The following is an 18,211-nucleotide window of genomic DNA, read 5'->3' as shown; positions in this document are numbered from 1 at the left end:
GACCCTAAGCACACAGCTAAAATAACAAAGGAGTGGCTTCAGAACAACTCTGTGACCGTTCTTGACTGTCCCAGCCAGAGCCCTGACCTAAACCCAATTGAGCATCTCTGGAGAGACCTCAAAATGGCTGTCCACCAACGTTGACCATCCAACCTGACAGAACTGGAGAGGATCTGCAAGGAAGAATGGCAGAGGATCCCCAAATCCAGGTGTGAAAAACTTGTTGCGTCATTCCCAAAAAGACTCATGGCTGTACTAGCTGAAAAGGGTGCTTCTACTCAATACTGAGCACAGAGTCTGAATACTTCTGACCATGTGATATTTCCGTTTTTCTTTTTTAATAAATTTGCAAAAATTTCAATATTTCTGTTTTTTTCTGTCAAGATGGGGTGCTGAGTGTACATTAATGAGAAATAAAATGAACTTTTTTGATTTTGGCAAATGGCTGCAATGACAGAGTGGAAAAATTTCAAGAGGTCTGAATACTTTCCGTACCCACTGTATAATGCATAATAATAAAATACAGCAATACTTAACTACGTGGCATGAGGCAGATTTTATGGGGACAAATATAATTGACAATTTTAATGTACCAAGTGTGATCTGTTTAAGAGTGTATAGTAAATACTCTGTAACTTTAAAAACTAGCTGTGAATGATGTATATGCAAAATACTTTGAAGTTTTTCTTTTTACTGCAGGGAGCAGTGCTTTTAATGCATGCCATAGCTGTAGCTGACTGGTGCAAAAAATCCAAATTTGGCGGAGTCTTGAAGCTACCAGCTGTCATTTCAATGGACAAAGACGAACAAATGGAAGTCCTCAAAGAACTGCAGAGCTGGGAGGGTGAATATGATGAGTCCTCTCTGATGGAAATGCTTTCATTTGTTTTTGAAAAACATGACTATGAGAAGTTCATTGAAGAAATAGTCGACAAAAAAAACATGAAAATATTTGCCAGGTTTGAGGAGGTTATGAACCTGAGTAAATAAACTAATCCAGGAAAAACCCCTCCCACCCCACCCCCCCCCACACACACACACACATGCCATATATGTTGAATTTACTATTTTACTTTTTTGTATTCTGTATTTTATTTATAGTGTATTAAAATGGTTAAGAGTTGTTCAAGAAAAATATGATACACACACCTTAAATTTTGTATTTTATTACTATATTTACTTTTTAAAAACTTTTGTTGTATTCTATATTTTATTTATAGTGTATTAAAATGGTTAAGAGTTGTTCAAGAAAAATATGATATTATTTGCAGATTTGAAGTAAATTAATTTCAATAGTTGCTCTCTGTAAGTGTTGCAATGCAGAATCGGCATAATAAACTGTAGAAACCCAAAGTAGAAATAGAAAAAATATTGTTTTCAGCTACTATTTTATGAAGGGTTTGTGTTGCCCTATCTTTCTTTTTAATTTAGTAGCACAGTGTGATTTTTAAAAGAAATATTATTCCTCTGGCAATTCTTTTCCATGTGGAGCCGTGATGGCAGACACACATGGAGGTGGAGGCAGCTCGCAGTTGATGTCTCTGACGGTGGGGGCAGCATTGCGCTCTGCGACACAGAGTTCCCTGTAAAGTGGGTGGCAGAAGAAGGAGGAGGAGAGCTGAACTTTTTACACTGTTTGCCAACTCAAATCTCGACACTGGTGTGAATTTCTGCCTCTTGTTTATAAAGGCAAAGTGAGCTGTCGGTGAGCGGGTTTCTGATAGCGCGGACAGGCTGCTCGGGGAGGCCGGTAAGTGGACTTGGTGGGCTGATGCGTGTTGTTCGCTGCTGGATGAAGCTCAGGGCGACAACATTCCCAGCTCCATTGACTAAGCTGACAGTTTGGCACTTTGTGTAGTACAACATTCACATTTGGGGAACTTGTTCAAATGATATTTTAGGCTGTACTAATTTGAGATTTCTATCACACAGTTCAGTATATTTTGAGCCTGTAACGTGCTGGTTGGTCTACGGTGAAAGTTTGGCTAACTTTAGCAAAACACACCCACGTAAGAAGTAGCGGTGACACAAACTGACGCAAAGCAAAGAAAACGTTAAATAAGCGGTGATATTTCAAGCGTTCCGCATTAAACACGAGAGGAATTGACCAGCAAAGTCTAATTTTTAGTCACTGAAGTAACGTCATGCAGTTTTGTGGCTTTTAAAGCATTTAAACAGCCGCATATTTAAGGCAGTTCAATGTGTATCTACATCAGGAGCGAACAGGACATCTACTAACCCCAGCTGCTGTTCAAACAGTCACAGCTCACTAAATGAACACTAGCTGTCACTTTTAGCTAAGTAAACATGTAGTTGGCTTGCCCATTTGATAAGTGAAGTTAGCTGTTGTTTAACTAGTTAATCTGACTAGCTCCGAAAACGCTAAAGCTGAAGCAGCTAGCAGGCACCAGTCAGAGGTGAAACCCAGTATTTGTTAGCTAGCAGCCAACGGTTTCAGTGTGATACAGTGGGCTGCCATACCTTCACTTTAATGAGGACCATTAGCTGAATCTACTGGAGTTTAGAGATTCGGCTGCTAATTTTAATAAATGTAAAAGATAATTGAGCTTTATATTATTGTAGATTTTGTCATAATTTCCCATCTACTCATTGATACGTGCTCCCCTCCTCCCGCTTTAGTTTCCGGCCCAGCCACATTCCATTTAATGGGACAGGGAGCCGAGGAAAAGATAACAGGATTGTAGGTGGTTTCCAGTCTGCGATGACAGCTTTTTGCCACTGGGTGGCCTTCTTCACCAGTGGGACAGTATTTAGCCTGTTTCAGACATTAGATATGTAACACTTCTGCTCTATCAGTCGGTAAAGTGACATTATTCTGTCATTCAGACGTAAGCCACTTTCACGTTAATGTTCCTCATGACTTCATTCAGACATACCCACCACACTGATGGAGAGCCACAGTACATGTGATGTATATGTTAAAAGGCATTCACAAAGAAACAAGGAAATCCAAACAAATAGTAAGCTTATCAGGCTGCCCAAATAACTAACAGCCCAGTTTCTTTAACTAATAATTCTATCCCTGTGTGATGATAATCTAACCAACACTATTACTATCAACGGCAAGCTACAGTGAGTTAGATCCTGGACCAGACAGATCCTGAGTCTATGGTGAATACAATTCATAACTACAAGTAAATAATGGAACAAAGTCAACTTCAGCTCCTGTTAATGTGTTATCAATCTCTGCTTAGGTCTCAGTTTTAATTGCAATAAAGTTTCATTGTTAAGAACATTTCAGTTTCTCATAGATGTAAAATTGTAGAGCAAGGTAAGTATTTTGTTATTTTGGCATCAAACTGTATTTGTTCTCTGTGATATTTTGGATCTATATTGGTGCTGAATTGTGTGAAATGCCTTCCCTAAATCACTTCACCCAGCTCAAAGTAGCATCGATTTTGCACGTCTAGCCTCTGTCTAGCGTGTAGTTCAGACTTGTGCTGCGTTGAAAGTGATGCAGAAATGTTATTGGCCTAAACGGTTTAGCTGTACATTAATGCATGAAGGTTACATGTTCAGATGCTGTTGGTACATGGGGCGTCTGTGTGACAGCTCACCTGCTGGAAGTGAACTTCAGTGTTACTTCACTGTTAGAGCCTGATCAGTCCTGTCTGTTTGTCAGGGATCATTTGTCTAAACTCAGAATAAACAACAAACAGCTGGAAGGAACAAAGTAACTTCGGTTTTGTTCATGTTTGGTCAAAACAAAACCTGAACTTTATTTAATATTGGTGAGTCTCTCTATGCTGTTTGTGACTTAATTGTTGTTTGTCTTCATTGTAGTTATTCCAGTGGACATTTCAATTTGTAAATGATGTGAATTTGTAGGTCAAAGTGAATGATGGTGTTTTTGTTTGTTTTGTTTTTTAATTGTGACTCTCAAACCGTGTCTTTGCTGTCTGTGATGTTTAGGTTCCAATATCACAGTGTTGAAATCCTAAATTGCTACATGCCATTCAAAGGACATTGGCTGTGTAAGCCTATTCATGAATGCAGCTGTATGCTGATCAGATGTGCCATGTTCACAGGGATATGGAGATGTTTCCAAGCCAACCTAGTAGAATTGCCTTTGTGACATCTATGGACCTTTTACACTGACTGCTGTGCAGCTCCATAGGTATTTTTTGGGTTCAATTCAGGCCTCTCTGGTTTCCAGGAATGATCAGCAGCAGTAAGAGGTTGTGGCGGCCTCATCAGTAGCTGTCACCACGGCGGGGGACCTTCGGACCTCCGTCTGCAGGGTGGTCATCTACCTCCAAAGGGACATGTCCGGAGACAGCTGCCTGCATCACGCCCAGTCTGACTCTAACTCCCTAGTCCCTCCTCTGGCTTGTCCCAAGACCAAGACCTGCAGCTACCGAGGAGCGGTGGGGCTGGGCAACAAGTATGTCCGGCTCAACGTGGGGGGGACGCTGTTTTACACCACACTGCAAGTGCTGACCACGCAGAACTCCATGCTGAAAGCCATGTTCAGTGGAAAGAAGGAAGTGTTCACAGATAAAGAAGGTGACTCTGAACTGTACACATAAGCTGACTGTTTATACCCACAAAATCATGATGTACTGCTGTCTTTCCACACAAATCTATTCACATTGGCGCTTAAAGTATTTATTGTATTTTACTATTCTGCTTAACATGTCATTTCAGCTAAAATAATGCATTGCTGATGTATTTATAGTATATTTAGGGAAGTTACATCCTCAGTGTCTTTTGTGAGCTTCTTTTTGCTCATCTTGGTCATAACAAGTCCAGCCAAGAATAGAGATAATTTTATTAAAATAACACCAGAGAGTCACACAGAGCGCCAATGCCCATCACAGACTCAGGGTTTGATGATATATTAACCACACATTGTTTTATTTTGGGTGCAAGCTTTTAGTCCTGATATGCATTTGTGCTTTCAGTGTGTACGTTCTCAATGCTGCCACCTTTTTTTGTTCAGGTTGGATCCTGATTGATCGCAGTGGGAAACACTTTGGCAGCATCCTGTGTTACCTGCGTGACGGCTCAGTCAGTTTACCCAAAGGCCGCCAGGCTGTCCAGGAGCTGCTGGCTGAGGCAAAGTATTACCTCATCCAGGGTCTGGTGGAGCTTTGTCAAAACACCCTGCAGGTCAGTCACGTCCACGCCGACTAATGCACAGTCTAGACTGCACCGATGTGGACAGTTACACTTTACCTGCTCCTCCGGCTCTGTGCTTCAGCACATTTAATCTGAAATAATGGACACTACATTAATGTGGCAAGTCTTAGCTTTAATATTTTGCCAGTGCGGAAAAAAATCGCACATTAAGAAATAATTCTTTTCCATCAAATCATGTGTTCCACAATTATTAGCACCCCTGATGTTAGTACTTTGTACAATCCTCTTTTGCCAACAAAACAGCACCTAATCATCTCCTATAATACATTTTTCTACAATTTTCAGTGTGAGAGTATGCTTCTGCAATAAAAATTGAATTTATTTGAAGGCTTCCAACACATCTTAACGAGGAGTGCCAATAAATATGGAGGATGCTGTGAGCAGGGTTCTCGCCAGGATTTTTTTTCAGCGTAACAGCAGGTCCTCCTGCACGCGCGCGCAATAGACGGGAACGGGCCAATCGACAGGAAAGTACGGCTGAGGTGGGGAGACATAAATTAACCTAGATAGGCACCCAGTTGATAAAAACAAACGCACATGGCGTTATCTGTCAAAATAACAGCGCAGCGGCCCTAATCACAGTGTTAACCCTTCCTGTTCGGCCCCCGACCGTGGTCAGGAAGCCCGGGGTTAACCCCCTTCACTTCATCAGCAGCCGTAGAGGCAAAGACACAGGAGCTCAGCCGCATCGAAGAACACTGCAGCATTTATTGTCTATAAACAGTGGCTGAACCGCACAGTACCTCCAACCAGCAACTACACACCTTCTCTCCTCCTCCGACTGCACCGACTGCCCGTCTCTCTCACTCGCTCTCCCCCTCCCTCCCACACACACACGCGCTGCTCTCTCTCCCTCTCTCATGACGGAGCCACACACTCTCAACAACAGCGTAATCTTTGAAATGTGCTGGCGTAGCGGCCCTAATCACAGCGTAATCTTTTAAACTGAGCGTAACGGGCCGTCACGCTGAAATGTGCTGGCGAGAACCGTGTGTAAGTATCAGAACATCTATACCATGTATGGTACGTTGGTGTGTTTTCTCTTCAGGGAAAAATAAGATATATGGTATTCTAACTGTGACATACTGCACACAAAACATTCTTAAAGGCATTAGAGGAGATTTAATTTCCTACAACTTTGAACGTAGCATGCGCATGCGCACATACAACCTCTCCCTCACCCCCCTCTAACCTCTCCCCTCTTAACATTTACAAAGAAACGCCCCCCTCCAGAAACTTGCATAGCACTCGTGAAGTTGTCTTTTACGGCTGGGTCCCCCTGGATCTTTATCTGCCATTATGTAAAAGAAAAGCTGAGCAAAACAAGTCGCCAGCTAACTACGAAGCTATACCAAAGCAACACATACAGAAAACACGTAAGTCCAAGGTGTACGTAATCTACGTAACTAGGCCTGAGCCGGAAGATTTTTGATTGACAGGAAAGGGAGCAAACCAAACGCCTCGGTCCGAGCGCTTTGATTGGCTGATGTTTTTCAGGTCCTGCCATGTCCACAGTTTCTTTTTTTTTTTTTTTATTCTTTTAGAGACCATACATACAAGTCCACTAAAGGTCAGTATATTCATTTTATGTGAATCAGACAAATTAAACAAAAAAACATCCTCCATAATGCCTTTAAGTTCTCTCTACGTCTAAGCCATTTTCTGTGCTGTTTCCATAGAGTAGTGGGACTTATTGCTGTGAAAAATGAGCCTACAGTGAATCAAAATTTAGATTGGATCTTGGATGCATTTGTTTGAATGTGAGCACACAAAATGCTCCTGTTTACCTCTACACTCACTCTGCTGCTCCCAGCAGTGGTGAATTAATCAGTAAATGCCAGTGTGCCAGTTCCATTGGCTGTAATACAGGGCCAGCTGATAGAAGCAGATTTGACAGTTCAGATAGTGTTCTGACTCATGAGCTGTGTCTTTGTCTGTCTTCACACTTACTTTCTTCCTTCCATCATTGCAGAGTAGGCTTGGGCGGTATATACTGTATACCGCCGATGTTTAAAAATAGCAGCGGTATCAGTTCCAATACTGTCATGAAAAAAATGCAATGCTCTTATACAGGAGATAAGTGTTATGAGTGTGTGTGGCTCCGTTATGAGAGGGAGTGAGAGCAGCGTGTGTGTGAGAGAGAGAGGGGGAGAGCGAGATGTCCGAGCGGCCCTGAATGCAGCGCGAGCGAGGAAGACGACAGTCGATTTGGGGAGGAAGAGAGAAGAGGTGTGTAGCTGCTGGGTTAGCGCGACTGTACAGTTCAGCCGCTGTTAATTTACAATAAAGGCTGCAGTATTCTTCAATAAGGCGGGGCTCCTGTGTCTTTGCCTTCTACGACTGCTGAGGAAGTGAAGGGGGTTAACCCTGAAGTAACAACAGTAACTTCGGCCCTGGAGAACTGTCCTCCCTTGGGCTTCCTGACCGCGGTCGGGAGCTGAGCAGGAAAGGTTAACATAAGGATTAAATAAAAGTAATTTAATTCCTAAAATTGATTATATATCCAGTAGCACTTATGTGTGGTTGAATTTTCAGTTTTACTTAAACAGTTATGTTTTAGCCTACTTTTGGAGACTTTCCATAAAGTTTATGAACGTGACGTCGTCATGTGACAGCGCGGGGGGGGATGGCAGATCCTGCACGGAGTGACTTGGTGTCAAAAAAGAACACAACTTCTGTAGTTTCGGAGTATTTCGGGTTCCAGGCAAACGAGAAAGGAGAGCCGGTAAATACTGATGAAGCAATTTGTAAATTCTGCAATCAAAAGGTAATCGTGAGAGATGGAAACACCTCTAACCTAAGGACGCATCTCCGAATCAACCACCCACTCACTGCTGCGAGTATTCAATTTCCGAACGTGAAGGCACAAGCGAGTAACAGTAATAGTCATGGTAATACCGTATACCCCGGTAAAATGTGAAGGAAGTTTGACGGTATCAAAATTTGGATACCGCCCAAGCCTATTGCAGAGGTAGAATTTTTGTCATCAGTCCAGAGAACTTTGTTCTACATCTCTTCTGGTGTGCTGTTAAATGTTTTATGAACCATAGCCTGACCATTTGGGAGCTTGCAATTTGTGCTGAATCCTGCAAAAAAATAGCCTAGCCGCGCTAGACAACCCCAGGGTGGGTCTAGTTACCCTCCATAAGGCTCGAGGTTGGATTCTCCTAAAACTGGCCGGATGAATCACCATGAAGTGTAGAGTCAGAAGGTGGGCGTAACTAAGTGACGACAGAGGCGCGACGATTCTGACAGAAACAACCGGCGCACAATAAACAGTTGTCTTTCCACTCGGCTTTGGCCACAGCCCTTAAAGATTTGAAGCTAAAATTCAGCTTGAAAGATAAACAAAGGACGGCACTGAAGTGTTTCATTGAGAAGAAAGACGTATTTGGACTTATGCCGACGGGATATGGCAAATCCTTAATATACCAGTTGGCTCCGCTGGTTGGGAAGCTAATGGGACTTGGTCACAGTCCGCCGGCGCTCTAGGGACTACGTCAGCCAGGGATGTGATTTTTCCGCGAATTCGCGGAATTCCGCTTTTTTTCAGGGATGGGGAATTTACCGCGGATCCCCGGATTTCCGCCGACTTCATTTATTTGAACGCCGATTTCACAAGTTTGAACAGTTTATTGTCGCTGATACTCCCGCGCGATGGTAACGACGTTAACGATAGCTTGTTAACGACGATTGTAAATGGCCCAGCGATTGGAAGTCGCTGCGCCGCCGTCACGCCGCACCCCCCCCCCCCCCCCCCGTCAACAACTTTCCACTAGAATCAGAACTTGCTGATCCCATCCATGGTCAGCCTATCCGTTGCACTGATTGGTTGTATGGTTGTATACCTACCCAATTGCTGCAGAGTGATTTGAAAGACAACCTTTTAGCCCGCCTCCCTCCCTGTCGAGCGGTCCTAGACCCTTGTGCCTTCAGAACATGGGTCTAGTGCGGCTAGGCTAGCAAAAAAAGGTTTCATTTAAGGAATCTTCTCTTGGTTTTTGACCAGAACACATATTGGCCTACGTCAGGGGTGTCAAACTCCGTTCCTGGAGGGCCACTATCCTGCATGTTTTAGATGTTTCCCTCTTCTAACACACCTGATTCAAATGATCAGCTTATCATTAAGCTCAGCAGAAGCCTGATAACGAGCCTGATCATTTGAATCAGGTGTGCTGGAAGAGGGAAACGTCTAAAACATGCAGGATAGTGGCCCTCCAGGAACGGAGTTTGACACCCCTGGCCTGCGTCCTCGAGAGCATTCTTGACTTGATGTGCAGCCGTATAGTCATGAACAGTTACCTTTGGCAAGCCAACTACCTTTGATATCTCTCTGCTGGATGTTTTCCTATTTTGAACTCTCAGTGCAGTGATTTGAGGACCAGTGTGATGGTCCACTTCATGGTGTTAGTTAGGACTCTGGCAGCAGCATTCTGGATCAGCTGCAGCTGCTTGATTGGTTTCTTGTTAAGACCTGTAAAGACCTCATTACAGGAATCTAACCTCCTGAAAATAAATGCATGAGCAAGTTTCTCTGCATCTTCTCTAGACAGGAAACCCTTGATTCTAGCAATGTTTTCAGGTGGTAATGGGCAGATTTAGGAACAGTTTCAAGTGGTTGTTAATATTCAGGTCTGAGTCAATAACCATTTGTTATAATTTGTAACATTTTGTGACTCGGAGTCAAGGTGAGCACTGATCTTTGACCCTTCATTCTCAGGGCCAAATACAATCACTTCAGTCTTGCCTGCACTGAGAAAGCTTTGTCGTATTTATTAATTGATTTGTAATTGAATGATGCTGAGAACAGACCCACGGAAAATGTCAAAATACTTGCAACCTGCCATTTTAATATTTTTATTAACCTTGCTGTAATAGAAATGTTTAGAGTGATGGAAAATACAAAACAACACAGCGCAGTTTAATAGTCTGTTCTCCTTTTTAACACATCCATGACTATTTAAAGAAGCTAAATATATCCGTATTAAAGATGCTATGAAGTTTAATGTCTGACACACAGTGTCTGTTGTATTTCTGCTTGACAGGGTAATAAAGAGCAGCCCCTGTGTGTTATACCTGTAGTCACTTCCTGTAAAGAAGAGGAGAGGCTCATCCAGTCCTCTACCAAGGTAAATGCAGACCACCACCACTGGTTACACCAGAACCTTCACAGCAGGGGTCTTCTGCAGCACATCATAGCAGGAACAGTCACTACTAACAGTTATGGTGTGATCCATTATCCATTCTACCGTACTGTTTAGTGTCCCAATACATATGTCAAATGTACACACATGTTGCAGTATACAAGTAAGCATGCTCTTCTGGAAACGTTGACTCATAATCCTCTGTGCAGTTACATTATTCATCGTCATGTCTCGGGTCTCGGGTGCATGCTTAGCCACCAAGAGCTCACAGATGACAGCTCATTTCGCATCATGATGACGAAGAAGTATGTCCCAGTTGGTTACATGCTGCATGACGTACATACTGTGTCACGGCAACTGTAGTATGCACTTAAAGAAAAAAGAAAAAATATGTTATTTCAAAGGCAGCCTTTACTCCCCAGCTATCACAAGTCAAATGTCTGCAGTGGGAAGCCCTGCTAGATTATTGTTAACTGTTAAACATATTAAAGAATATATTTTGAATAATTAACTGCATCACCTTAAGTTAGATCCCCCATCATTTTGGAAACAGAACATTACTAGCAAAAATCAGTTAAATGCTCTGTGACTGTTTTTTTCAAGGAATTTGTTCTTGGTAATCAAAAGATGAAATCACATTATCCGCATCTTTAAATCTCATTTAGGAGCTGCTCCAACATGAAGATAATATTTGCATATTACTTTAAGTGAATGCGCATAAATATTCATTTTCTGCTCTCTTCTAATAGTTTTCCTGCCAAATGGATGATGCTTACTCCAAATAAATTCACTGATGACACATTTAGATATTAAAGCAGTGAAATCCAGACATTTAACCTTTTTTTCCCCCCTTGTTAGCCTGTAGTGAAGCTGGTGTACAACAGAAGCAACAACAAGTACTCCTACACCAGGTAAGGAAGCCCTCCAGAGATCTTACTGCCTCTCACTACAAAGATAATTGATTTTGTGTCATCTTCAAAGTACTTAGTGAAGGGAAACACAGTTTTTTTTTTTCCAGCCGCTAAAGTCTAACAAGCCTCAGGTCCCTGGTTGGAGTAAACAATGAAGTACCCCTCCTCCTCATCAGTTTGTTTTTGTCTTGACAGTAACTCAGACGACAACCTGTTGAAGAACATCGAGCTGTTTGACAGACTGTCCCTCAGCTTCAACGGCCGAGTCCTCTTCATCAAAGATGTGATTGGAGATGAGATCTGCTGCTGGTCCTTCTACGGTCAGAGTCGCAAGCTGGCTGAAGTGTGCTGCACCTCCATTGTCTACGCCACAGAGAAGAAGCAGACCAAGGTGTGGATGTCTGAACTCATAACTGCTGTTTTTGAAAACAACAAAAGAAGGAGAAATCTCATTTGTATGGCCCTATGTAAGTGACAGGGGCTTTGAAGCTGGATGCACTCAGGAGAATGGATTTCCTAAATATCTGATATTCAAAATAGTTTAGTTTAACAGCGACTGGTAGTGACACAATGTGCTGTCCAAAAGTCTATACACATTTTTTTATGTTATAAAAAAAACAATTCATCAAAACGATGAAATTACACACATAGAATGATGTCAAAAACATCTACTGTGCAAACAAAGCCAAATATGTTTCGCAACTCTTTGTGCTTTGATAACAGCTCTGCACACTCCATTCTCCAAGCAGCTTCATGAGGTCTTGACCTGCAGCTCTGCTCCACATATGCTCAGCATTTATTGGCTGCTTTTCCTTTACTATGTACTTCAGTTTTCCTGCAGTATCTGGGTTCATCATGTCAGTCACTGTGCTTCTTGGTTACCATGCATTGTGAATATATGTCCTGAAGTATTAGCAGCTGTAATATCTGGTCTTACCTTTTAACTGAGATGGTTATGAGAGTGTTTACTGAGCATTCATGAGGATCCATGAAAGCAGCTGACCTCCCTGCGGTCTGATAAGTGTGGCAGTGGTGTTGATGAACGCTGTAGCATAAATAGTGTTTATCAGCAGAGAGCAGCTGTAGCAGCTAACACACAGCAGCAGCAGGACTCTGATTACATGCTTCCAACAACATTAACACTACACTGATGAAATTTAATGAAATTGAATACATTTTAGAGGTTGTAGTAAATACTGGCAGATTTTCCTGACTGAGGAAGTTCCTGCGACTGTATTTGTGGACATCTGTTGCAGCTGAGCAGCTGTTTCCAGCAGCTGGACAGTGAGGGAACACTGTCATGGAGATCACATGAGATGATTGTTTAGTTATCAAATCCATGTAGAGGGAATAATAATGTTACAGGTGATTTACTGTGGAACATACTTTGGATTTTTATCTTGTAATTACTTTTTTGTATTTAATTTATAATTCATTAAGCTGGTCTTTACTTTTGTCAGAGGTTAAAACATTATTATCTGCATATGGAAAAACCATTCACTGTAATTTTTTGAAATAATTGATTATTGATAGTTAAAATAACCTCCCTTTAGCATCCATTTGGCGCTGTAGGCAGACACAGCCACCCAAACAGTCTGATAGTTTGTTATTGGTGGGATCCTTGGCAGTGAGCAGTGGTTTCTACCACATCAGTAATGGCAGGTAGTGTGGATACCACCTTGACTTGTATTTATGAGTGAAGCTTTCCATCCTGTCGGCTGTCATGCATCTTCATGCACTCACCGTGTGGCCTTCCTCAGGTGGAGTTTCCTGAAGCTCGCATCTACGAGGAGACTCTCAACACCTTGCTTTATGAGACGATGCCGCTGCCTGACAACTCCTTGCTAGAAGCCACGCGTCGGAGCTTCAACAACTGCGGCTCTCACAGTGAGGAGGAAGAGGGGTCCGGGGGAGCTGAGCTGCGTGAGCGCGTCCGTCGAATCCATGTCAAGAGGTACAGCACATATGATGACCGGCCACTGGGACACTGAGACTGAAAGCAGGAAACCGCTGGACAGATTTCAGCTGGTTTTAATTTCTTCTGTTTTTGTGGATGATAAATGTTCACACATGAAATCTGATGATGCTCATATGGATTATTTAGAATCTTTAATGATCTCACTTTTCCTACCACAGTCTATAAGAGGTCCAGCGTGTGGCCTCAGTGTAATTACATGTGAACTTTTAGTCTAGACAGCTGCCTGCTCTGTCCCTCATAATTTATGCATTATTTTCAGAGGATCCAGAGCAACTACATCTAATAACTTGGGAACTATAGCTTTTTATGAAATTTAGATTAGTAGAGGAGGAAAAAAAATCACTAACGTGCACCGTTTCTTAACAGGAATATTCTTACAATCATAGCACTTCCACTCTGCAGCAGCTGGAGAGGCTGTTTCATACTTATACAGTTTTCTTGTACACATTTATGAGCCTTTGTTTGCCCATGACAAATGTGTTGTAGTTTTACCAGAATTGGTGTGCCTCTGTGTTTAAATGCAATTTACCATGATGCCTTTTACCAACTGTGAAGATAAAAATTCTTGTTATTCTACTATTGTTTGTCTGTGTTGTGTTTTAAGGGGGCAGATGTAATTGGAAAATCCACACTCCGCTATCAAGGCAGTGCAGTTTACACAATAAAATGTTCCTGTTTTTGTTGGTTCGATACAAAGACAGACTAATGTGGAAATTTGTACCTAAAGTTTCACTAATTAATGTGTAAGTTCTGTTTGATTTGTTGTGCTTAATGGTGGTACAGAAAAAGTGGCCTCAAAATGAAGGACTTTTGACTGAGGACAGAAGGAGCAGCTACACATTGAACTGCATCATGGCGAGAAATGTCGTGAAAAAGGTTTGAGAAATGGCAGCAAGGGTCACTTCAGGGATGAATGGGAATCACAACATGCAACTCAGCTCACTGACTGTTGGAAATAGATGTGGAACAGAGGGACATGCAACAGAAAACCTCTAAATCCATGTGTGCATGGATGGTGAAGTGCCTTTTAATGAAGCAGCTGTGATGCCTCATGAGCTGCTGTTCAGCTGCAGACCTAATCCTTTAACCGTTGGTGTGGTAGGTCTTATAACGATACTTTTATTGCAGTTACACAAATGTATTAAATATTAAGGATGCATTTTGATGCCTGTACGTTGTATTTTCTCCAATAGTTTTGTATGTAGGCCAGTGCAAACCTGTAGTATTACGTGCTAAATAATATTTGAGATGAAGAACTAGGTAGCTGTGTTCTTAGCCATCTCTCAAATATTACATATTTAGTACAAAAAGGAAATGAACTCAGCCCTTAAACATTTGCTTGCAAAGAAAGAATGTCAAGAAGAAACAGAAGATATAAAGAGATGTGCAAAATGCAGCTGGAGGTACTTCTTTAATCACAGTTTAAGTCCAAAACTGCAAAATCAAATGATTGTAGTAGCAGTTGGATCTTCTGTAGACTGTGAAAATGAAAGCTGTTTGGAAACCTGGAAAGTAAATCCTCTTTATTATACAGGTGTATTTTCCTTGTATTCTGATGAAATGTTGCCCCTTACTGGGGATGCAGCCTTTTCACCAAACATGGATCCTTTTCCTCTACTGAAGGTGTGATACTTTGTCTGCCCTGCTCTTCAGACAGCCTGATCTGCCACTGCTGTAGGGTTAGCAGTTCAGGTATTTTAAAGAAATGTGTAGAGTGTTTCAGGGTGATTTCATGCAGTAAAGGTCCGGCCAGGCATCAAACCTGGGTGTGTCAGTCTATCTGGAATGTGTAATAACCATTTGGCCTCTTTTATTAAATAATGGCAGTTGTTTGACACAGTTAATTAAGGCAATGAAATTCAGTGATCACTCACTGAGCAACTACTCTGTCAGAAGTGCAACAGAAGAGCAGCTGGTGTGTCTGTTTACAGAGAACTCGACAAAGAAGTCAGTCTATTCGTCCTGTTTCCATCATACTGATCACCCATCTGCAGCATTGCTTTCTATTTGCAAACTAATACACAGCAAACATTGATGTTGATGTCAGAATTACACGCACTCCTTGTTTCCTCTGATCTGGTGTGGGGAGTTTCTGCATACAAATTACGCTGTTATTTAATAACAGGATTAAAATACACTAAATGGTTACGCAAAGAAAAAAAATGCTGATCATAAATATTAAAACTTGGATTTGACTTTGTTGAAATATTCAGTATTAGAAGTTTAAACCCCTCATGTGCAGACTGCTGCTGATAATTAGCTGGCCATGCTCAGCCATGCTGTATTTTGTGCCTGTGTAAGACAAATGAACCAGCCAGTGGTCTGTACTTGTGCTTCAACGAGCATCGCTGAGAGGCAAACAAAACTGCCTAAGCATTTTCACGCCACTGTGAACTTAATTAAATAATGGGGATATTGTGTGATCAGAGTACAAATTTAAAACATGAGCCAAACTTTCAGTCAAACACACATTCACACATACAGCCACTTGCAGGAGAGGAATTGGTTGAGGGGGGCTCTTCAAATAAACATAATTCATAATATCTAAATAAGTAGGTTTCTACAAATGAACGGCAGACTGAAGCAGAAAGAACCACTCAAAGAGTACAGTACTCCGGCAAGGCTGCTCAGCCGTATGATTTCCAAGGGATAAGTCCCAATAAGTCCACAGACACCTGACATAGTGTTCACTTGTTGTCATGGTTACAGTGGCGCCGTGCCGCTATCTCGTAATGATACAGAAATCTTTAACAAATCCATGGATTCAGACTATAAACTGCATCATCACTGCCAGAATCTAATCACCTGGTCCTTGTATCATTTCTGACCTTTTAGATTTCATCCAAATCCGTTAATCCATTTTTGAGTGATGTTGCTAACGAACAGACTGACAACATAGGCCAATCGTCAGATAACTCCACTGCATTCCTCGACAGAGTAATGAGACAATTTATTTACTGGTTTGTATTAAATATTGCTTTTCTTACATAATACTAAACTGAATGTTTGAATTTTTGCAGTGTCATTAAGACAAAACTTAAACTGTACATTTGTCACCTCTAGCTTGAGGAATGTGATCATTATTTTTTCACTATTTATTGCGCTTTTAATGTGAATGTTTCACAAAATGTATGAAAGTCTTGTCACTGACCCAAGTCATTAAAATATGTTACATGTCTGCAATCTTTAGATTTTAGATCAGAAGACAACACTCACTTTATTGATAGTGCAGGTGGTTGATCTGTTAACCTAAACTTTAAAAAAAAAAAAAAAGTTTGGTTAGAACTTTTATACCGAAAACCAGAAATGCTCACATATGTTCCATAGTTTAACACAAAGGATGTCATATGCCCACTATCTTTTCTGTGGTATATACAAACGCAAGAAAAAGTATGTGAACCCTTTCACATGACCTATCACACAATGTTCTTTAGCTAATAATATATGAACACCTTTCATGTTTCTTGTTTATTGAACACCAGTTAGACATGTCCTCTGTGGTGGACCTTTTGACTGTTCAGCTTCAGAGAACTGCTTCAGCTCAGCCTTGTTCTTCAGATGCTGGAGTGAACAGCACTCTGACCTGATTCCACAGTATCTCTGCTGGGTTCAGGTCTGGGCTCCAACTCGGCTGTGCCAGACTAGTTTTTTCTTACTTAAAGATCTTTCTGTTGAAGATTTACGTGGACATTTAGCTTCATTGTCCAGATGTGTCATTCAGCTTCTACTGAGCTTCAGCTCAACAGCCACCTTGGAATTATCCTGATGAACATTCCCCCCCAATCATTGTGTTCAGATGTTCACAGCAGTGTTCACAATCTGTTCAGGCCCAGGTGATGCTGTCACCACCGTACTCCACCTTTGGGACGATGTCATCATGTCGGTGGGTAATGTATTACGTGTTACAATATAATATACAACAGGTACAGTGTCACCTGAATGTAAAATGATTCAGCATTGCATCACCTCGTAGAGTAGTTTGTCTTGTGAGTAATTAAAACAAAAACAGGCCCCAAAGTAGAAACTTGTGTTTCTACTAATATGATCACTGACACACAAGTTAGAAAATCTGTAATCACTGAAACTAAATTTAGTACACCTGTTATGTCCAATCAGTCTAAGCGCATGAACATGGTTATTCAATGAGCTGCGAACAGCAGAACTTCCTCAGTTTTGGAAAGATGGGCTGTGTCTATCTGCATAGAAAAGAGCTGCAAGGAGAAATAAAAAAAAAATCTGATGGAATACAGGAAAATCAGCGTCCAACTAGAAGTCAGAGGAAACACAGTTGCAGCAGTAATCAGAAGATAAAGAACAAGCCACAGTACCACTAATCAGAGCTGCAGTGGTCCGCCTATGGACAGTGTGCTGCTTGTACAATGTTGTTGTAAAAACGGATGTGCAGGTGCATCACGTTTTTTACAGGGTCTATCAATGAAAATCACAGTTCCTGAGACAGCTCAGACAGTGAGAAGGAGATTGCATTAAATCAGCATATATGGATGAATATACAAATTCAAGAAAAGCCTTGCTGAATCTTTGGCATAAAGTTGGATGATGAAACTTTAGCAGATACTATGAAATGCAAAGCAGGGAGGAAGGAGTTGATGATATTGTGTTGGGAGATGACATGTACGGATGGGACCATGGATGCTTGTGGATATATCACAATACTAACTGACAAGATGTCTTCTAGTCTGTAGAAGCTTGACAGAAGAGGGATATTTCAGCATGATAATCATCCAAAGCACAGTACCAAAATCACACAGGAGTTTCTAAAGAGCAAATGTTTTATGGTGAGACAATGACACGGCTCCAACTTGGCTTGTTGAAAAACAAACCAGTTCTGAGGAGGCACGAGATTTGAACCAAAAAAGCACCGGCACTTAACTAAGAACCAAACTAGCACCTGGTTCTCTTTGGTCGAAAAGAAACTGAAGCTACTTCAACAAACTGTCTCTGAAGAATGCAGGGCCGAGTTCTGCTCAAGGTTTTTTTTCCCTGTTAAAAGGGTG

General features: G+C 41.6%; 1 protein-coding gene across 1 annotated transcript; it reads left to right on the top strand.

Moving 5' to 3' along the window:
* Positions 1-1,564: 1,564 nt before the first annotated feature.
* tnfaip1 (tumor necrosis factor, alpha-induced protein 1 (endothelial)) lies at positions 1,565-13,772 on the top strand. Its single transcript, XM_022201021.2, has 7 exons — positions 1,565-1,750; positions 4,178-4,527; positions 4,964-5,133; positions 10,209-10,292; positions 11,166-11,218; positions 11,414-11,609; positions 12,979-13,772. The coding sequence occupies exons 2-7, from the start codon at positions 4,287-4,289 to the stop codon at positions 13,207-13,209; spliced, it is 975 nt and encodes a 324-aa protein (XP_022056713.1). The 5' UTR covers positions 1,565-1,750; positions 4,178-4,286; the 3' UTR covers positions 13,210-13,772.
* The last annotated feature ends 4,439 nt before the right edge of the window (positions 13,773-18,211 follow it).

The sequence above is a fragment of the Acanthochromis polyacanthus genome, chromosome 13, assembly GCF_021347895.1.
Source record: "Acanthochromis polyacanthus isolate Apoly-LR-REF ecotype Palm Island chromosome 13, KAUST_Apoly_ChrSc, whole genome shotgun sequence".
NCBI lineage: Eukaryota > Metazoa > Chordata > Actinopteri > Pomacentridae > Acanthochromis > Acanthochromis polyacanthus.
Note: the sequence above shows the minus strand (reverse complement) of the source record. Positions and strands in the feature narration are given on the sequence as shown.